The sequence below is a fragment of the Xenopus tropicalis genome, chromosome 3, assembly GCF_000004195.4.
Source record: "Xenopus tropicalis strain Nigerian chromosome 3, UCB_Xtro_10.0, whole genome shotgun sequence".
Taxonomy (NCBI): Eukaryota; Metazoa; Chordata; class Amphibia; order Anura; family Pipidae; genus Xenopus; species Xenopus tropicalis.
In genome coordinates this window covers 53,323,649-53,346,879 of record NC_030679.2, presented here as the reverse complement: position 1 = coordinate 53,346,879, position 23,231 = coordinate 53,323,649, and the positions used below count along the sequence as shown (strand labels likewise).

General features: G+C 36.8%; 1 protein-coding gene across 3 annotated transcripts in view; it reads right to left on the bottom strand.

Annotated features, from left to right (window-relative positions):
- Positions 1-23,231, bottom strand: part of tmtc2 (transmembrane and tetratricopeptide repeat containing 2) — a 168,472-nt gene that overhangs the window by 69,671 nt on the left and 75,570 nt on the right. For all 3 annotated transcript variants that reach the window (XM_018091903.2, XM_031897532.1, NM_001102686.1), the window contains 2 exon segments: positions 20,185-21,013; positions 11,782-11,896 (listed from right to left, as the gene is read on the bottom strand). In XM_018091903.2, the coding sequence (XP_017947392.2) occupies positions 11,782-11,896; positions 20,185-21,013 (944 nt within the window).

The window sequence follows — 23,231 nt, the reverse complement described above, 5'->3', positions numbered from 1 at the left end:
CATGCATAGTTATAAATAAAGCAAAATTTATCTTAAATTGTGCTCTGCTAAAAATGAAAAATATCAGGTTGGGATAAAATTGGTCCCTTTATCTGTCACTGTAATAGATTTTTCCAATTCCTGAAACTGAAATAATCAATGTCAGCACCATAGCATAGATTTAACCATTAAACCATGTACCGATTTTAGTTGTGTTCCAAACACAATGCTGCTATGCTTTTTACCATGTAATGGAGCATACTAATAGCAATTAATAGGTACGTTGTAATTTCTATTTCATTACATTCTTTACCCCACTTCCTGATGCCTAACCAATGCTTTTTATAGTAAAATATGCAGAGTGCTGTGGACCTTCAATGATTAGAGTGCTATGGAGTAGAGAAAAGAAGCCAAAGAACCCTGTGTAATATCATACACATATATTATACCATGTAAAGGTTTTCTCCAAATGCGCATAAAGTGTAAAATTGTGGTTACTTTGAACAAAAAAATGCCAGCATAATAGAATTATTTCCATAGAATGTATACCACAACTTTATAAATATGGCAATTAGCTCTGTGTAAAGATTCCCAAGATTTCTAAGCAGCATGATGAATTTGCACAAGTTAAACTGGGCTTCATGAATACACCATCATCGTATGTTATAGTGATAAGGTTTGCTTCTATTAGAACCAGGGCCCTCGCTCAAACCTTGAAATAAAAGTTACATTATCCTTCCTGATAATCCATAACTGATGAGGCTAGAGAACACATATTCACTTGTGCAGAGCCCAAAGATTGTGACCTATACACTAGCCAATGCATTTCACGTGGCATTTAGGCTTTTAATCCTGATGGATAGTTCCCGAGTCTGTGTTGCTTTCAAAGACAGTTTGGAATGAGACAATGAATGTTGTAGCTGAGGACTTGCCATTTTTTAAGGGGTGGCCCAGCTACTTTAATCCAAAAATAGTATATTTTGTGCATATGCTTCTAAGGGGGAAATGTATAAAAGTATAAAAAGAAAACAAAATATGAACATAAATTCACATTTCACAATGTAATATTTTATATTAGAAAGTTATTGCATTTCAAGCATGCCTTATAAGTGTACTATGTGCAATTACAATTGCCAGTGGCAAAATAAAAAAATTGCTTTTTCAGTAAGAAGTTTTATTACATACACTGCCAATTGGTGCAACCCATAAAATCGCCAATCTTATTTCCACTTGCGGAAGTGGTTGTTAAACAGTCCAGGTTCACAAAGGCCATATTACATTTGTGCAAAGGAAAATGTTTCACACAAAGGAATACATTTTTGTATTGCAAAATATTTTTTCTGTTAATGATTTTTATTGCATTTCCTTGTAAGACACTGGAACCAAACTATATAAAAAAGCTGAAAAGGTATATTTTATTTGCAAGTAGCACTGATGTGCAATTTAATTCAAGTTATCACTGCAGCATTAATTTAAGGAGCACCAAGAGACTTATATAAAGATTGATGCTTTCACAGCTGGGCCTTCAAACCATTTATCTCCATTTACTGTATTTATGCCTACTATATAGTTTGCTTATTTTTTTTCCAATTAATGAATTTGTAGTATAGATGATCTGCCTTATTTTGGAATAGTTTTATCAAGATTTAAAAATGATTTCAGGAGCTGAACTGTGTGTAAAATTACCATAATGTGCCATATACTACCTAATGGTAATGATTACAGCAGTGCACTTAAGTTTCAAGCAACCACAGCTATAGATATGCAGTGATATATAACCACTGACATTTTTCAAGGAAGTTGGTTAGTTTTAAAACTAGGGACAAAAAAAATCAAAACAAGGGTCTACCCACATATATAGGGACAACTGTCAACTATGCTTTTAACAACATTAACAATTAGGCCATAAAGGAGACTCACATGTTAGTAAGGATTGTTTTTCATTATATTTAATAATTTGGGGCTATTACATTGCATTATTAATATGCTGTACTGGGTTGTTGAAGAATAGTATGTACCAATAGAGGTATATGTTGTTCTGTGGCAAACAGATCTTGGCACTTGATTTATCAATAAGTTTAAAAAAAAAGGTTTATTAATTTCAATTCCTAGCCATAATCCAATGTTTTCATATTCCACCTTTACAGAGAGCCACACATTTGTTAAAATTGCAAATTAATGCATTAATTAAATTATTTCACAGTATTTTAACAATGTCACATCAGAAAAAAAAGCCTCACTCTATTTATCGTTTGGCTGATCACCTTTGTAACTTGCTGCCATTATCAGAGTGATTACATTCTGATATTTGCTGATTACAAAGGTGATCAGCCAAACGATAAAAAAATAAAATATTCTCCTTAGCACCAATTTTTGGCCTATTAACCAATAGCAAGTGAAGTATAAATTATTATTAGAAATCAGGAATATTTTATACATTAGTTCAGAATTCAGCAAATTCAATCAAGAGTGACAAATACAAAAAGCCTTTTGGCATGCACACATAACTCTTAAATAGTTTCTAATGAAGTCAGGAAAAAGCCAGATCATGTTGCATCAGTCAAATCTTCTAATGGTGTTCTTATGTAGAAGATTTTTAACTCTATAATAAATACACAAACTGTGTTTTTATATTATGTAGTTCCATGTAAGGTATTATTAGCATGCCAAGTCACAAGAGGAACTATTGCAGCTCCTTGCCAAAATGATAACGCAATCTAAAATTCAGTTCAAAGAGTGTTGTATACAGAAAGCTGGAATAAACATTTATTATTTTTGGAAATAATGCAATGACGTTATTAAAAAATGAGTTTCAATACCCTGCTTGATTAAATAAAAATATAGTTGAAATGGATTAATAGAACATCAGTGTGTCAGTGCTAAATGGCCCCAGGAGTCCATACAAACCCTTTACATCTCATACTATCTCTAACCCTAAAGATTGTGCGTTTCCCAAACACAAGCAGTTACATTTCATCCTTACTTTTTCGCCTCTCCTGAGTAGTGATGAGTGAATCTGTCCCATTTCGCTCCACCATAAAATTCGCAAAATGGCAAGAAAATTTGCGAAACGGTGAAAAATTTGCAAAACGCATTTGTTTCCCGCATCTATTTTTTGACGCCTGCTTTTTTTTATGCAACCACGCCCAATTCTGATGCGACCGCACCATTTTTTGACACAACCGCGCCAAATTTGGCACGCGACAAATTTTTCCGCTGTGAATTTACGTGGAAGTTTCGCAAAACAATTCTCCAATGGCGAAATGCGGAAATTCACTGCAAATCCATGCCTGGCGAAAAAATTCGCTCATTACTACTCCTGAGAGTCCACATGCAGTGCAAATTTATATTCATTTAGTTTCTTCACCCAGCAGTTCAGGTTTATATTATCACCATCCATCCCAGCCAAGTATGTTAACCTCCACCCCAAGAATACAATGAAGGTTTTAGTCATGGATTTGCTGCGAAATTGCACGTTTTGCAATCACATTAAAAAAGTTGGGTGTGAAAAAAGTCATGTGGTAGCCACATTTCACAATTTTTTCTAGGAAGCTAAATGGGACAAATTTTCTCATCGCTCACCTTTATGTTTAACCTTCTCCCCACAAATAAAACACAAAGGTATTGTCTTTCTGCACATAACCTGTTCAAAATATCTCATATGCTTAATCCTAATACTGCCTAATGTCACTTTTTCTGTACCTCCCTGTGCATCATCAACCAACATCCAGATACAATGAGGACAACCAAGTTGGGATATAAAAGGCTACAGCTTTATTAACAACATTGTTATTAAACATTACATTTTACTAAATAGCAATATTAGTCTAACATACATGAACATTATACATCCTACCGGAGAAACACCGCCAACTGGGCTATCTGACTTGCCAGTCACTTGTCAAGAGAGAGATAGGTGAAAAAGTGAAACCAGGCAACCAGAGAACCACTGTCCTGGCACTTGTCCGAGAAGACAATCGTCAACCTTGAGATGCTTGTGCGTAAAATTGGGGCATAAGCCCCCAACTCTGGCAAGCATTCCTCTGCCACTGTGACAAACAAAGTAACCCATACTAAACTCCACCACCCCCCCCCATAACTTAACCTGAAAGCAGGGCAGGCAGATGGGATGTTGTTTGTCCCCTGCTCCACAGGAAAAGGTGTTTACTTCCTTTTTCTGCTCTCCCTATATCTCACTATCCCCTTCTCCTCATCCATCCCTTCCCCTTTAGCTGCCCTGCCTTTAACCTTTCATTGCCCCCACCTTTCTTCTTCTTCCAACCCTTCCTCTCACAGTCTATCGCATGTGACTAACTACTCCGAAATGCCTTTCCTTCGGCAACGTCAGGAGTCGCCGATGCAAATGCTTTCGTATCCCTTTGGTTTTCCAGAGTTGTGCAAAGTTGTCTGCTGAAGGAGAACAGAAGTGATTTCCACCGGCGACTCCTATTATCGCTGGTTGAAAGGCATTTCAGAGTGGTTAGTCGTCTGCGATAGCTGAGATCTATCACGGGAGGCTAACTTACTCCATGGAGTACAACCAAAAAGTGTATTAGAAGATATATCAGACCTAACTGTCAATCAAAATCTGACCCTAACTCATGAATGGAGACAGATGAATTATTTTAGAAACAGTACATAAAACATTAAATTTTCATTTTCTAGATAGTTTTCCTTTAAGGGATTTATTTGAAGGCTATTGTGCCAAAGTACTTTAAAACATATTTTAAAATGTTCTATCCATTTCCCTTTTAAAGGCATTATTTTTCCTTGAAGTAACATTTCTGGGATGTTTTTGCAGCATCTTTCTATGCAAATTGGTAAAATGAGAATGTATACTGTGGTGAAAACCAAAGCTAATTCTATGGTGACTTTCCAGCAAGCTTAGAGTGAATGTGACTAAGTTAACAGCTAGCCAAAGAGGCAATTAGTTGTTCCCATAATTCACAAAACCAGATATGGCATTTATCATCGCAAGGACTGATGAGTACTGCTAGGAGTGTTTGCTAGCTGGATTCCCATATCAGGCTTGAGTCATGTATCGTTGGCTCTATAAAGGGCCACAATTTGTTTTTAGTTTTAAAAATCACATGACACTGTGATAACCAAATAGTTTTTAATGATACAGATACTTATACATAGTGCTTCCATTTGTCCCCTATTAATAAGGATAATACTAGAAGTCTGCTAAAAATAAAAGTAACTGTTAGGAATGCATTTGAAAATTTGCAGTTTGTATTTGCTATTGCTGGGGCTGTTCCCCTGCTGCAGGAGGCATATGGAAAAGACTAATAAAAGAGGTGTCATACAGAAGAAGGTTAAGGTTAATTATAACTTGCAGAGAAACCATAATTAAATGTCATGGTACAGAACTACAATTTTATAAATGTATCACTGACCAGAACAACTATGCTCTCCTCCAGTCAAAAAAGCCTTTCATAGGATGGTTTTGGAAAGATCTCTAATGTTATCTGGTTTGACATCAGCAGCCACCCAATCCTGCCTTCAAGGAGAAACAGATCAGAAATGGCTATTTAGCGCTACCAGCAAATGCTAGAGGGACTGGCGCAAGCAAAGGCTTATGGGCATGTCGGGTAATGGGGAACAGTACAAAAAAAGCATGGCTGCCTCAGGTTAAGCATAATGATAAAGGCTTTAAACAGATGCATTCATATAATAGCCAAGACGAATGGTGCATGATAACATTCCTAATGTGCATCTTTCTCAATAATACTATTATTTCCAAAGTACCAGTCATTCTACATCTCGTGAACATTACTGGGGTAAAAATCCTGAAGCTTGCATATGTACTATCCCCTGTCTCAGCATGTGTCACTTAGCAAGCTTATTAATACATTTTAAAGCCCTCCCTGTAGAATTCCTAAATTTGGCATTTTGTGCTACTAATTATAAATTAAATGTAATATATCATTCTAAGTTGAATGTTTGTTAATTATTTTTTTTTTGTTTTGGTTAAGGAGTCATCTAATTATTTCTAAATATAAAGTAAGAGCTTCTAATTACCACACTAGGCAGCAATTATAGTGACAGAAGCAGTCTGTAATCATACCGTTCTATATTAAAAACATCCAGAAAAAGCAGGGGCGAGTGCAGAGAGTAGAAAATGGTCAAACGTTATTAGCGTAGTGCACTAAGCACAGCAAACTGCATGATTAATGGTGCTGTGCTGATCTGGCACTAGAGGAATTATAACGGTACTAGGAGCATTCAATTTGGCTGCACTAAACACCAAGCAAAATATTGGCAGAAATGAAAAACAAAATATTCATTTTTATACAGTGCGAGTAGTTTTACACAGCAATGGGCAGTGAATCATTCTAAGACATGAAAAGAGTATGCAGTAACACTATGCATGTCTGCCCAATTCTCTCTCTTTTTTTAGCAGATTTAAGGTATGGAGATCAAAATTATGGAACAATCCCTTATCTGGCAAACCCTAGGTCCAGAGCCTTCATAGTATATATATATATATATATATTATATATATAAAAAGGCCGAGGCACACACTTATAGGGATTACAACCTGGGTGCAAATCAGATAAACAATGTAAATATGTAAAAGATGCACACCAGGAAAATTTCATCAAAAAAGATATTTTATTTAGATCAACGTTTCGGTCCTTACCCGGGACCTTTATCAAGATATATATATATATATATATATATATATATATATATATATATATATATACATATATATATACAAGAATTATAAAAAAACTGAAAATTGTCATGTGCATATGTATTCACCCCCTTTGCCATGAAGCCCTTATAAAGTCCTGGTGCAACCAATTACCTTCAAAAGTCACATCATTGGTGAAATGAAGTCCACCTGTATGCAATCTAAGTGTCACATGATCTGTCAGTATAAACACACCCATTCTGAAAGGCCCCAGAGACTTCAACACCACTAAGCAAGAGGCAGAGACAGAGTTGTTGAGAAGTACAAGTCAGGGTTGGGCTATAAAAAAATATCCAAATCTTTGCGGATCCCCTGGAGCACCATCAAATCCATCATCTTCAAATGGAAAGAACATGGTACCACAACAAACCTGCCAAGAGAGAGCTGCCCACCAAAACTCACAGACCGGGCAAGAAGGGCATTAATCAGAGAGGCAGCATAGAGACCAAAGGTAACCCTTGCAGAGTTCCACAGCAGAGACTGGAGTATCTGTCAATAGGACCACAATAAGCTGTACACTACATAGAGCTGGGCTTTATGGAAGAGTGGCCAGAAAAAAGCCATAACTTATCGTTAAAAATAAAAAGGCATGTTTTGAGTTTGCCAAAAGGTATTTGGGTGACTCCCCAAATGTATGGAGGAAGGTGCTCTGGTAAGATGAGAATAAAATTGAACTTTTCGGCCAACAAGGAAGATGCTATGTCTGGCGCAAACCCAGCACATCACATCACCCCAAGAACTCTATCGCCACAGTGAAACATGGTGGTGACAGCATCATGGTGAGGGGTTGTTTTTCAGCAGCAGGGACTGGGAAACTGGTCCGAGTCGAGGGAACGATGGATGGTTCTAAATACAGGGATATTTTTGAGCAAAACCTGTGTCACTCTGCCTGTGATTTGAAACTGGAACGTAGGTTCACCTTCTAGCAGATCAATGACCTGAGGCATACTGCTAAATAAACACTTACGTGGTTTAAGGGGAAACATTTAAATGTGTTGGAATGGCCTAGTCCAGCCTCAAAGTCCAGACCTCAATCCAATTGAGAATGTGTTGTCAGACTCGAAGATTGCTGTGCACAAGTGAAAACCATCCAACATGAAGGAGCTGCAGCAGTTTTGCCTTGAGGAATGGGCAAAAAACCCAGTGGAAAGCTCAAAGAGACTAATCCAAAGCGACTTGCAGCTGTAATTGTCGCAAAACGTGGATCTACAAAGTACTGACTTTAGGGGGGGTTAACAGTTATGCACGCTTAAGTTTTCTGTTATTTTGTCCTGTTTGTTGTTTGCTTCACAATAAAAAAAAAATAGATCTTCAATTTTTTAGGCATATTCTGTAAATGAAATGGCGCAAACTCTCAAAACAATCCAAGAAAAATGCCAAGGGGGTGAATACTTTAGCAAGGCACTGTGTATATAAGGAGCAGAGAGGAGCACAACCCATCAAAATATAATAGTCAGCTGCCCGGGTGCAGGTAAAAAAGCATGTACAGAGAGAGAGTACCACACTCGCTGGGACGTTATGTAAAAAAGCAAACGGTTTGACCAAAGACCGTGCTCTTCCTCAGGGACAAAACCCTGATAATAAGTAAAAATCATATTAAATGGGGTTTGAAGCCGGTTTCCAAACGTGAAATGAACCCAAAACTCTAAGCCACTTTGCGGTTATACTTTGGGTTTCTCCTCTAGTGCTGAGGTACATTAAATAAAAAATCCACATATTCACAAATGTAAAAACTAAATTAGAATTTTATGAATTATTTGAAAGCATTTTGAAAGAATTAGAAGTAATGATGAATCTGACCGAAAAATATGCATGGGGGAGGGGGGGGTGTTGGTTAAACTACATTGGGGTCTTTTGAGCGCTTTCCATCTAATCTAAGTACCTGGCAACTTTTAAAGCACTGTTCCCACAGGTGGTGCATTTGCCATCAACAATGCAAATATTTACAGATTTCATGTTGTATTTTAAAAGTTCTAGAACACCATAGGCCTTATATCAAAAGCGCATTTACCATTAAAGGGCATAATTGATTTACCAAGGGTAAGCTGGAATTTAAATCATGCTGCTGAATTTTACTATTAAACATAAAAAACAAAAATATTACACACACTCATACTAAATTTTTTTTTTTGCCCAATATCTGCTAAAGACAAGTAGTCATATCCGAACATTAAATATTTATGAATAAGAAGGTGCTAAATATTGATTAATGGAAAGCACAGTTAATCCCAGACATGTTTTGCCATTTACATCCCTATCTCCTTATATGAAAGGTTAAGTGCTCACTCATGATAATCAAAGACAAAACATTTAGGCATTTTACTTGAGGTCTTTGTTACAAAGAACCTGCAATGATTTATTTCTTACTGGCAAGAGCAAGGGATAAATTCCGCATTTGTTAATATGTGTGCTGAGCAAGCACCAATCCTTATGCTAAAACATATTAAGCAGTACTATGAAAACAGTTTCAGATTAGTAATGTCTCTTTTACCTGGCTAATTCTATTTGATATACTAGCAAAATAGCAATTCAGACAAGCAAGCCACATGAGGAAAAACACTGCCACACTGTATAAATATCATTATTTAGTGTCAATGGACACTGCCATTAACTTAAACAACTTAAATATCTGAGTAATTGCTTAGAAATCCTACTGGGTGCTTATATGCCTCTAAAACCAGTTTGTTCCTCCTAGGTAGAGAGGAGCAAATTTATGTAACCAATTTAAGACACAAAAACATTTTCATAGATTGAAAAGTTTTCAAATTTGGGAGTTTTTGAGCAAAAAAATGTAAATCACTGAAAAAATCCAGATTCAAACGTTGATAAATCAGCCCCTTAGTGTTCTCCCTCATTTACAAAGGAAAAGTAAGTTGTATTTTAAAGTATACAGGCCTACATACTCGCAAAGATCAAATAACAGGGAGCAGCTCACACCATAACATCCTATGCCCCAAGATCAAGGTGAAGTCCACAAAATCGATTCCTAAAGGTACTGCACAATTAATATTAACTAGTAATATCCTTACAGAATAAATACTGGCATAAACTAAACTATTTACAGCTCTACCCCCTTTCAGTATTTTTGTACTTGGTGCTCAAAGTATATAACAATTCTCTGGTGTTTTCATAAAAGAATTCAGGATTTATTTGAAGTTTCATACTGTGTAGTCTTTTCAGTGTTACACTACTTTCTACCAATGAAGCTTAAAAGAGGATTAGAGATTTGTCACAGTATTCCAGTATGTCTAATATATTAGACTGGCAGTGTGATCAGTTTGCATCCCTCTAATATCCTCTTGGGTGCTTTCGGCAGCAAACAGCCATCACTTCTATTATAGCTCTCTGACAAGCTATTCATTGTGCCTGGCAGTCTGTATAATATGCACAGTCTTGGGATTCCAACTAACATTCCTTCCCAGAATTCCAGTGTAACCATGTCTGCTGCAGTCAGGTGCACTGTTCTGCTTCATATATTGGAGATGCAAAGATTTGCACTAGTAGCTAAATCGCATGCTTATGGGCACAATGTGCAAAAGAAGGGACTGAAGGCCAGTGGGACATGGGCATATTTATAAAAGCTGTGCGTAACTGAACTGGTGCAGCATACAAAAGGAGCTCTATAGTTTCAACATGGACATAGCAGGTGCTACGTATAGTGCTCCTTTGCACTGGAACAATGAAGAGGTAAAGGTAAACTGGCTAATACCTTCATTCATTCATGTAATAGTACTACAGTACTAGTTTTACAACTATAGTGCCTCTTTCCCACCAAGTGTGGGTGACAGCTTGTCAACAAAGAAACATTGTTTATGAATAATCCAGGCCATATCCTGAATAAATCACCTTTAACTTTTAACCAACCTCTTCCTAGTCTCACTTGCATTCTGGTAAACTGACCAAGTCCAGAGATAAAAATGCAGGCTTGAATGTATGCAAGCGCTCACTTTGGATTCCCCATTGAGAATAGGTGGCTTAGTGACCTCGGATTTGATATATGGAAACCATAAACTTAACTAAAAAAAGACTCTCTATTAATCTTAGAATAATATTCTTATAATATATTTTAATTTTCAAATTGTATGCTTTTATTGACAGGTGATGGGACTATAAAATGAACAAAATATTTCACTTTAATCGTTGTTTAATGCTACAACTCAGATGATCTGTTTAGCTAGACTATAACACAATCTGACAAATGGATATCAAATCTTAAACCAAGTATGTTTCTATCGGCATATTTTGGAGACAATTTATGGAGTAGCTAACAATGATAACTGTAAAAGATAATGGTCAGTGAACATACTTTTTTAAGGAGGTCAGAAGCGTGAACCTGAAGTTCTGCATCATGCCACAGGAGACTCAACTATTTGCTGCTATAGCAATAAAAATCAGTTACATCAATGTTAAATAAACTCTACAGTTTTTTTTTTTTTTTTTTTGCACCAATATGGATTTATGCAGCTTAGCTACCATAAAGAACAAGTTACTGTTTTATTGTTACAGAGAAAAAGAATATCATTTCTAAAAATCAGAATTATTTCTTAAAAATGGACTCTGTAGCAGAAAGCCTTCCCATTATTCACAGCTTTCTGGATAATGGTTTTCTGAATAAGGATCCCATAGCTGTACCGTATATGGAAAATGCTTCACAAACATACCCTGGCCTCTATTTAGCTATACAGGCATGGGATCCATTGCCCAGAAAGTTCTGAATTATGGGAAGGCCATCTCTTATAGACTCCATTATAAGCAAACAACTCTAATGTTTAAAAGTTATTTTTTTTCCTTTATAAAAATAAAACACTAGCTTGTACTTGATCCCATCTAAGCTGCATGGATCCATATAGGTGGCAATCTTATTGGGTTTATTTACCATTTAAATGATTTATAGCAAACTTAAGGTCTGGTGATCCAAAGTATGGAAGCACCCCTTATTTGGAAAACTCCAGATTCCAAGCATTCTGAATAATAGATCTCATACCTGTACCGCCTCGTGCACAAGCCCCTGGAGTCTATAGCACTTCCATAGTAATGTTGTTTTGGGGTTGCATTTAACAAGTTTTATTTGCAGAAGCAACAAGGGATGGCATACTTACAAATTATACAACATATCCGCCATGTTGCTACGATAGTACAAGGCATTCCTATAGGCATTTTCAGCTTCATCAAGCTTGCTCTGGCTCTTGAGAACATTCCCAAGATTTCCCCATGCTGCCAAGAAAAATAACAAAGAGAAGAATAGATAGATCAATATGTTTATGTGAAGACACACAGAAAACTATGCATACCTATGCATTTAAAATATATATTTTTTCCAATATAAAATGTAGAAAAGATTGATAGATAGACAGACAGACAGATAGATGGTGCAGAGTAGGCAAAATGTAATGCTGAATTAATATAATGGACCAAGTTAGTTATTCAATGGGCATATTCATACTTAGAAAGCAATTGTCCGATTCACCTTGAGATTAGTTTAATCACTGAACAGTTTCATTTCCATAACAGGGTTGATCCCTTATTGCAAAGGAAATGAATTACTAATAACCTTGAGCTACAGCATAATGGTCTTATAAGCTATAAAAAAGTAAAAAAAAAAAAAATCATGATTATTATAATTAACAGTTAAATGGCAATATGTTCTGCATTGCTGCACGGAGGAGTTATATGAAAAGATTTTGTAAAGAGGAACTGTAATCATTGCACTGTACGTGAGAGCAACCTGCTGCTTCGGTAAATTGCCTTGTATTGAGTGGTGAAAATGTCGACCTAAGCTTCTGTCTGCAACACAGTCTTGCGATGTTCTCTTTTCCTCTGCAATCAGGGTGTTTTAATAAATGGCAGACCCCTGATTTTAATCAGCTGAAGAGCTCAACATAACCATTCCATATATTTTATTAATAAAAGGTTGACGTTTGTATTAATGGTTATTTTGCTCTTATAACTGTTGGTCCATAGTGGCGCACCTGGACCTCATGTCTACTGTTTGTTTAATTCCTGCTTATATATTTTTCTGGCTTGAGGGTAGTTCTTTTACAAATTACTTGGGGTAGCTTTGGGGGCCCACCAAAGAGATCTTTGCTCAGAGCCCACTGGTGCATTAAAGTTTCTCTGTCTGCTAGGACTGACTGCCAGTAGGATAAAAATGCACATTTTATAAGTTGATTAAGTTGCAAAATGGCAACTTTTTAAATTTAATACCAGATGAAAAAAGATCATTACTGTCCATTCATCAAGAGACTAACATTTCTTTAGACCACTGAAGTTATGTCCATTAAGTAGTAAAATGCGTTCTTTGCATTTCCTTTATACAGTAGTTGAGCTTTACATTGCTCAGTTCTTCCTGCCTTCTGTTCTGAATGGGGCACTGCTGAGCCTATGAATACAAAGAAACCCTGGAGCTTGCACTGCTTCCTAAGCAGACGGTAGCTCAAGGGTTCCCTCAGTGCCCTGCGTCAATGAGAAAAGCACAAATTACTCACATGCTAAACACTGAAAATTATGCCAGGCAAATTTAGAAAATATTTACGAGGAAGCACATTCACAGTTGCAACCATTTTGGCAAACTGAGCACAACTGCATTAGATGCTGTGTAAATTGTGTGAAGAGAATAGACTGTTAGCATAAAAAATGACGCCAGCATTCTTGAAAAAACACTGCATTGTGGAAAAAAAACCACAGCGATTGTGCTCAAAATTCTATATATCTGTACCAAAGCAGTTTGCTTACAAATTAATTTCTATTTATTTGCCCTTTCTAAAGGTTAGTGACTAATTCCCTCCAATCTGTTCTATGCAACAATCATTACACTGGTTACTAGGGAAAAACAAAAAGCCATTCACCAAGAACTATGGAAGCAAATCTCCAACGAAAACCTAGCACCCACATATGAAATTACAACAAATGGAGAAGTATACATTTAGTTAGCTGCAAAATATTTGTTATATATTTTTATTCTGTAGCAATGGGATAAGCAGAAATACATGACAGAAAATAAATAAGCAACACTGTGTAACATGGCAAATACACCTGCACACTGATCACAAATGCCTACTGCTTGCAGTAAACATTCTAGATTACGTTGTGTACAAGCTATATCACTGTCAGACAATAATGGAGTGTTCCACCGATCAGCTAATAATGACAGATACGTTGCTGGTACAAGTAATTACTTTAGCACAGGAAGTAGTGCTGAGTCATAAAACTCTGGTACTTCAGTCTGAGAAAATAAAGCACAAATTAGAGCCCAGCAAGAGTAAGCCAAAGGGTAATCAGAACAAAAGGCTGCTTACAATTTAGAGGGCGTCTGCACTTACAGGTCAGAATAAGTTCCATTCCACAATGCCTTTTAAAAGTATATTTGTTTCGCAGGAAAAAAAGAGTCTAAAAGTCTTTTAAAAAGTAAAGATAACACTTTTCCTGCTAGATAAAGTAATGGTACTGACGTATTAGAGAGACACTCATTTAAAGTGCAGATGTTATTGGTTAAAATGTTGTACTTGAACTTATTGTTTGTATGTATTTATCTCTTACTTTACTGGCTATTTAATGAAAGCTAAGGCCTGTTTTTATACCATCCTGAACATCACCATCAGTGATCACCATCACTCTAATAAGGGGTGCATTGGAACGAGGGGAGGATTACATATGGGGAGATTAGTCGCCTGCAATTAATCTTCGCTATTGTGGGGGACTCATCTCCCCCGACATGCCATCCCACCGACAACAATGTAAATTGCCAGTGGGATAGCATAAGCCTTGCAAGAAAACTTCAGGCGACTCCGGAAAATCGAAGCAACGCATATGCCATACCACTGGCGATTTACATTCTTGCTGGTGAGATAGCATGTCGGGGAGATGGGTCGCCCACAATAACGAAAATATATCACGGTGACTAATCTCTCCATGTGCCACTGCCCTAAGGGTAAAGACACATGGAGCTACTTAGTTGCAGCTACTTTTCCTGGCTACTAAACACCAAAAAAATACCCTGCCATAGACAATACTGAGAAATGCCTCTGCTAAAACACTCATAGAGACAATTATCAGTAAATGATCAGATTTGTCTATTTTAGTAGCCATGTTACAGGTAGCTCCGTGTGTCTTCACCCTAAAGGATGGTTATGGAACAGTGATGATATGCTTCAACTCCCCATAGAATCCACTATGAATTGCACACTGTACCAAAGGGATCTGACAGATAACGCAAGACCATCTATCATAAGTTGGTCAGCTGAAAGTGAACCTTGCAACATGACAATGGCCCTGAACTCTCTAGTTATTCCACCAAGTAATGGCTAAAAAATGTAGGGTCAAGGAATAGCCTAGACCAGGGTCCACATTAAATTGTAATAAAAGTTGGAGAGCACTACAAACACTAAAAGAGAGCCTGGGGGTACCAAATATAGTACGTGATTGGCTATTCATAGGCACAATGTGGACTGGTAGCCAACAAGAGGCTCTGTTTGTCAGTACTCATGGTTTTTATTACACTAAGGGGCACATTTACTAACCCACGAACGGGCCGAATGCGTCCGATTGCGATTTTTTCGGCGTCTTTACGATTTTTGCGTAAAAACGTGAGTTTTTCGTAGCCATTACGAAAGTTGCGCAGTCGCGATTTTTTCGTAGCGTTAACACTTGCGCGAAACGTCGCGCCTTTTAACGTTTTAACGCTACAAAAAAGGCGCGACTTTGCGCGCAAGTGTTAACGCTACGAAAAAATCGCGACTTTGCGCAACTTTTGTAATGGCTACGAAAAACTCGCGTTTTTACGCAAAAATCGTAAAGACACCGAAAAAATCGCAAAAAATATGAAAAAGTTGCAAAATGTTCGTTTCCAATCGGAATTTTTCCAATTCGGATTCGAAATCGTGTCTTAGTAAATCAGCCCCTAAATCTTGCCTTTAAGCCAGGATTTCGAAAATAAGCACCTGTTTTGAGGCCATTGGGAGCAACATCCTATGGGTTGGTGGGCAACATGTTGCTTACAAGCCACTGGTTGGGGGTCACTGGCCTAGTCAAAGATTGTTTTTTAACAAAAAATCATGTTGATTTTGGTAATGCCAAAGTCAATTAATGTTCCTCTTATATTAAAGTCTTTTGTTTAGTGTATACTGCTAACTTTCTGAAAGGGAAACTAATCAAAGCCAGATAGTACCAACTATATTTTATAAAAAGGAAATAAAAACCTTTCATATCAGTCATTTGAATATTTTAGGCATATGTTTCCATGAATACAGCCAAAAACATGGTGTATAACAATTGAGTTAATCAGATATCTGTAGTCTGACGGGCTCCTTGAATGAAAATGTGCCTTAAGGCAGGTCATGTCACCACCCACACAGATCACTTTTCAGAGGATACACTGTTTAATAGGAGCGAGCAAGGGAGTAAATTGTTGCTAATCCGTTCAGCGCTTTAAGGGGCTTCAGTGCATAGCAAATGAAATTTCTAATAGAAACCATAACTTTCCATTCGGCTTAGAATTAAAGCCAGCTATTTTCCTATCGGATTTGCATTTCACTTGTGGAATAACGTATTACTCATTGCAAAGATTTATAAATATTCTTGCCTGAGAGATTTCAGAGGCAAACTAAGGCTAAAGGGACAATGTCAAAGGCAGGTTAAGTATGCCCTAGGTAACCAATGACCACACCTACCACTGCGAGTATGCAGGGTGCAGCAAGAGGAAGTTGAACAAATTATTATCAATAATAGAAATATCTAACTCAAAATATGCTTACATATACAGATTATTAAAATAATATATTTAACTAGAAAAGCTTTTTTTTGTTGGTTATGCAAAAAGAGATTGTATTTAAAATTGCTAATAAATACTATAGATCATTTTACAGGGGGAAGGGACTAAAGGCAGCCATATATAAACTAATAAAAGCTGGAAATATAGACCCTCCAGATTGAGTTGGCAGTTTACACAGCAATGTATGAAGATATATGAAATGTTAAATAGTACTTCCCTTTTGATTACCTAACCCAGTGCTCTCCAACTGGCAGCCCACGGCCCCCCTCTGTGTGGCCCCTCACCTGTCTGGCTGCTGTGACTGCTTACCTTTGTGTAAGCTTTAAATGGTATCAGTACTGTGATTAACTGACCCCCTACATTGTTCACACCTCGGATTCATGCTGGAAACCCCTGTATTGTTTAAATATTTAATCCCCTGTACTTTTCACACATTTTAGGGCTCTCGCACACGGGGAGATTAGCCACCCGCAAATCGCCGAAAAAGCCTCCCGAGCCTAAAATTGGCCATATATTTATAAGGCAGGTTTGATTATTCCATCTGATAGGGGATACATTGACTCAATGATGTGGTCCTCACCCCAAGTGGACTTAATCCTGTCAATTTTATTCTATCATTTAGCCTAAGGTCCAAACAATCTGATTTCTCAGATATCGCCCCCCTCCCCTTAAGTGGGCATATCAGTGGAAATATCCACTTGTTTGGCAACCTAAAGTAGAGAGAGAGAATTTTAACAGCTGTGTAGAAATATAATAAGAAATATTTAAAGAGTTTTTTTAGCATGTCCTTGGAAACAATCCAGAATAAAAATACTCCATGCTAGTAACAATTTAAACATATATTTCTTTCAAAATCTAAATGTCATTGTTAAAACACGTTGTTTGAAATAAGAATGCACTGGATAGCCAGCAAACACATAAAACACCAACACATATTCCTTTAGGACACAGAACAGAATACCAAATATAGCATGTATTTCGTTTCCCTCTTGACTGTGGAAAGCTTATACAACCATGCTCAGAAACTTGGCATTTTAGAAAAAATATGTTTTTTAAAGGTAAAAACACTCTTTTGTGTAATCAGTATGTAGATTTTGTAAATGTCAAATTATGCAACTTTAAACATATTGTATCTAAAGTGTACAGTACTCTCAAGGTGTTTACTTATCAACTGCACTTTTTATATAGCACAAATGTTTCCACAGCACAACCTTAAACCTGGACACTGAGATGCAACATCTTCAACTAAAGTCTAATTATAGGCAATCTACACTGCTGACAGGGAAATAGTTAAAAAACATCTATACATTGCTACAAACCTAAAAACCTTTTGGGCAGCTACAATGATGAACCCATGGCCTGCCCTCCTTCAGCTCAGCTGAGCTGCCATGGTTATTAAATCTGTCTATCTCTGAGGCTCAACAGAGGAGTGAGGCCAACACGAGAAGTAAAACATGAAGATTAGTTCATCAGAAGTGTTGAGACATGGGAGGAAAATAAAGATCATCACTACTGAGGCTGGGCCAGGGGTCACGTCACCAGTTTTAAGGGGCTCTGGGAACGGCATAAAGAAGGGCATTAGCTCAAGGGATGAAAACATAATTAATAGGTCCCTGGAAAGGCCTCACCTTTAATATGCAGTGCAGTTTTGGGCTCCAGTATATATGATTGAGCCGGTTGAGTGTGCAGAGATGTGTGACTAGATCAGTAAAATGCATGGCGGTATTAAAATATGAAGTTAGAATGTCAAGGTTGGGGTTGTTTTCCTCTTGTTTTTACCATAAAAACAATAAGGGCACCAGAGGCCACCCCTTTAGATTAGAGGAACGGAGCTTCCATTTGAAGCAGCGTAGGTGGTTTTTCATGGTGAGGGCAGTGAGGTTGGGGAATGCCCTTCCTAGTGATGTGGTAATGGCAGATTCTGTTAATGCCTTTAAGATGGGCTCGGGTGATTTCTTGAACAAGCATAACATTCAAGGCTATTGTGATACTTTCCAACACAACTTAAAAATGCTGGTTGACAGCTCACATTAAATAATCTGAGTGCCCTTCCCATCTATGTTATTGTACAAAGGATTGGGGTAGAGCAGCCTGGGACAGAAGACAATTATGGGTATTTTGTAAGTGGTATGCTAATGTTAAATTCTTTCATAAGAAATAATTATGCCCATGTTTTACCAGCTACAATGACAATCTATTCATAAACCTTAATAAAAGCTAGTATAAAACAAACCAAGAACCAAATAATTAAGTAGGTACTTTACAATACTTAGAATTCAATACTAAAATATATATAGGTAAAAATAAAATTAAGGTATAGTCGCTCTTTAAAGTTACTGATAACACAAAAAATAATGCCAATCCAGATATACCTACAGTAACACAAAATGTACCAACCAGGTTTAACTCCTCTATTCAGGGTTTTAATACTCATAATTGTCCTATAACCGTGAAATTTAGCAATCTCTGTACATGTTACTATTCATCCACACAACAGTGCTGACACTTTGACATTTCAATTACCACAGTTACATCATTAAAACATTTATGCAAAGGCTAATTTAAATATAATTACAAGTAAATCAGTTCACCGTGAAAGCTTGGTACCCAGCTGCATTAGGCAACAGGAACCTGACATACTCATAATGGAGATCATATATTAAATGCAACCATTTTATAGCTGTTTCATTTGTATGAAAAAACTGAAAGGTCGACGTTTCAGTTTAACAACACAGCCCTTGTGAGTACTGTTTTTCACTTTTCACTGTGTTTTATAAGTGTATGTATAACTGGCATGTCTGTTGTAGTTTACTTGATTTTAACTTTTATCTATTAAATGACCTCTAAGGCATCTTCACCTTCTACACTATGAATTTAGTTATTAAGAGTGTAGTCTAAAGTTATACAAGTTATGGCCAGCCTAAAACACCCATAGCTGCATTAAGAATTAACTCCAGTGGATGCTTATAGCTTGGTCACAGAGAAGCCAGTAAAATGGAACTAAAATATTGCTAATAATATCTAAATAAAAACTATTATTCTGAAAAAACCCAATCATTTAGTCTTAGTTATATTTTTTTGATCCGGACTTCAAACATATCACCTTTGTATCAGTCTAGTCTAGGGTATTTATTTGTGTAACTGGCTAGCTGTGACATCATAAGTAGCTTATTATAACATTCTATAACTTAGACATGCTTGTTTATTGCTGCAGTATTTGCAGGTATTGTGGTCAAAAAAGTATCTATGGTGTGGCAGCAGTGTAATGAGAACTTTCAAATGTACAGCAGCATGCTGGTGCTGCTCTGTCAGCACACAAATTCTGTAACCTGCAGAATTTAAGGGGTTAATATGACTGCAATGTATATTTATTCTTATTTATATCTTCATATTTTTTATTATTCATACTGAACTTGTATATTTGTTTTCCCCAAAATGACTTGCTAGGTTTTGGTGGCCTGTCTCTATATGGCTGTACAACACCATAGTAATTCTAACATACAGTTACGAGATCCACATAAAGGAAATGTTAACAAATGCAAGTTGCTGTGCTGCATTGACTGGAAATGTATTTCCTTTGAATGATATATAAGCTATGCTGCCGTTATACCTGAAATTTGTAAATGTGTATCCAATTTTCACCTTATTCTAATATAATATTTTATAGTAAGATTATACACTAAGGGATATATTATCCCCTGCACAATTAATTTATTTTTTTCATTTTAATGATTACCTTTTGCTGGATTCACTTTAATTCCAGATCGATACAACATTTCTTCATTCTTCCAGTCCCCGTTTCTGACAACAGTCTTGAGGCCATAAAAAACAATTAAAGCAGTGGTTGCATAAAAAAGGAGGCTTTTCAGAAAATTTTTTTGGGCCTTGATATAAAGGGCTCTTGCACCCACTGTTACAAGTAAACAAAAACCCATACTGGGTATATATAGAACACGCTCTGCAATAACAAAGCCAACATAGAAAAATAGATTACTGGCTGGCACAAAGGGTACTATTAACAAAGATAAAGCTAAAACAACAATGTTTTTTGTGGAAGGAAGTTGCATTTCATGACTGATATGATGTTTTATGCCATTTTCAAGTTTTGAGGCAATCACAGGCTTCTGCTCTGCATTTTTGTGTTCTAAATCTGATTGACAGCTATGTCCATTAGTATTATGCTTGCCATTCATGAATAATTTCCCGTTGCAGTCTCTCTTCATTGCAGAACCCTTCAGACTTGAGTAGGCAAGTAGGATAAGTAAAATATAGAAGGCCACAGTGTGTATATTCCTCCAGTCAATTATGGTTTTAATCAGAGGCACAGCATCCATAGACCAATCAAAGCTGAGAGTATCTGGACAAAAAAGCAGCCACAAGTTTTTGGTTGGCAAGTAAAAGAAGGTCAGAGTACGTGTGAGTAGAACTTCACAGTCTGCCGCTGGGTTGTCAGAGTTTGAAAAGCTTGGCGGTGTGTTTCCCATCCAGTAGAAACGAACGCCCAATAGAACAACACCCCAGGCAAACAGCAGTCCAACGCTGAAGAAGAAAGACACGTTCTTCCTCTAAAATCAAAAGCAAACAATGATTATTTAGGCAGACAGAGCAATTATCCAATAAATGTTCATATTGCTTTTAATGTTTTAGTAAAATATATGTATACCCCCCATTACCTCATAACACATTATTATGTCCTGTTGGGCTGCATTATCCCATTACTGAATCCCTTTAATACTACATACAGAACTAATAATAGAACAGAACTAAGGCAGTAACCTCTGGATGTCCAGAGTTACAACAGCCTAAAAGTACAGACTCGACTCTTCATAGAGAACTGAAAAGTGGGCAGAAGGAATAAGTAGCAGCAACTTAGCGTTCGGGGTTCTATGAACAGTCGAAAGAACAAAGTGCTGTGCCTGAGTATCGAGTCCTGTGGCTGGTGCTTGTGCCGTAATTAGAAAGTCGATATTTTGGTGTCAGCATTTCTTTTACTATTTGTACTATATAGTACAAGATACTTGAAAATACTCTTGGCTATATCAGCAGGGATTCTTGATTATATATATTTTATTCATAGCTTGTGTATTATATTACAGTTCATGTTCAGCCGGCCCACTTTATCCAGCAAACATGATTTGGCCTTTCTAATGCTTATTTACGTGATTTATTCAGATACCACATAAATAGGAGGAAACCAGGCAGTCAAGCAATGCAGGTGGCAAAGTACATGAAAAAGAAGCAAGGAAAAACAATGGGATGGGAAGCAAGGAAAAACAAAGAATTGGTATGCTGTATACAGGTATGTGCAGGATTACTGTATATGAAAAAATTGCATCAAGCTATCAGTCACAAGACAACAACAAACATTTTTGCTTGAGCTGTGCTTGTATTATATTTATAAAAATGTAGGAAAATTAGTCAGCTGCCGAAAGGGGTTGAGTAAGAGTACTTGTGTAGCAGATGTTAAACAATTTTAATCCAACTTCATCAAGTCTCTCATAACAGAGAATGGGAAGAGAAAATAAACAGAGAATTTATTCATGCTTATATTTTATTACTGTGACTACCACACAGAGAGAGGTCCCAATACAGTCCTAGCCATGTTTTCTTATGTACATATTCATTTGCTTGATCACTGAGGTAAAGATAAGGACATTGGCTCAGAATAATCTGCAGGGATCTTATGTGAAAAATTAAGAAAGGACGGATTTAAACAAACTGTATACTGTAAGTAAAAACACAGTGCATTACCAATAAAGTTTCCCTACAGATCAACAAATTCACAACAGATTTAAAGAAATTATTATGAGAAAGTAAATAGATTACATAAAACAATATGCCCACCTTGAGGTGAGCAATATCAGATCACACTGCATCAAATAACTGATGTGCTCCTCTCCTAGAGGGAAAATCAAACCTGCCCAATCGACATCTCCTCAATTTTTGGACAAATATCAGTTGGGTAGGCGCGTCTTAGAGCCCTGATAAGCTGCTGGCTCAGACCGTCAGCAGCTTATATTGGCCCATCTATAGCCACCTTTAATAAATTGTGTTGTACTTGCATGTGACATTATTGTCTGATAGCGTACCTGTTTGTTTTGTATCACTCTTCTTGGGGAATGAAAGTGCCATGTACTGGAACCACTATAGGCTCTGGGTCACTGTAATGTGCAACAGGGGGCACACTGTTTTTCTATTGCAATTGGCTAAAAAGTCAGAACTTGAAACACAACGGGCTGTGGTCTCATTGTACTTGGATACAAATGATACACTGTACTACACCACAGTGAGATGTAAACACTGTATTGAGCACTGTATTGGAGAATAGTGGGATGCAGAGGCATTGTATTGACGCAACTGGACTGGATAAGAGCACAGTAAAATGGGGAAGCTACACTTCTATTAATCATGTTGTGCGATACATTGCCAGTTCCTTTAAACTGAAAAATATATTTTCTACATTCTGAAATGAGCAAGTCTTTTTTTTTTTTTTTTTGTCAGCAGGGCCTGTACTCAATAGATCATATATTATACTGTATATTTTGCTCTCCGTTGGTCATTTTTATTACTATTTGCAAAGTGTTCTGGAATGTGTTGACATTGAAAAACTGTTTATAGTAATAACCCGCACGTTTCTTAAGTGGTTGCTGGAATTATCTCCTCGCAGAATACACATGAAAATCTAAATATCAAACAGTGTAAAATAGTAACCAATGTAATGGCAGTCCTTCAATAAATCCTTTACAAAACTATTTTGTAGAATGTTTAATCTACAGAATTCGG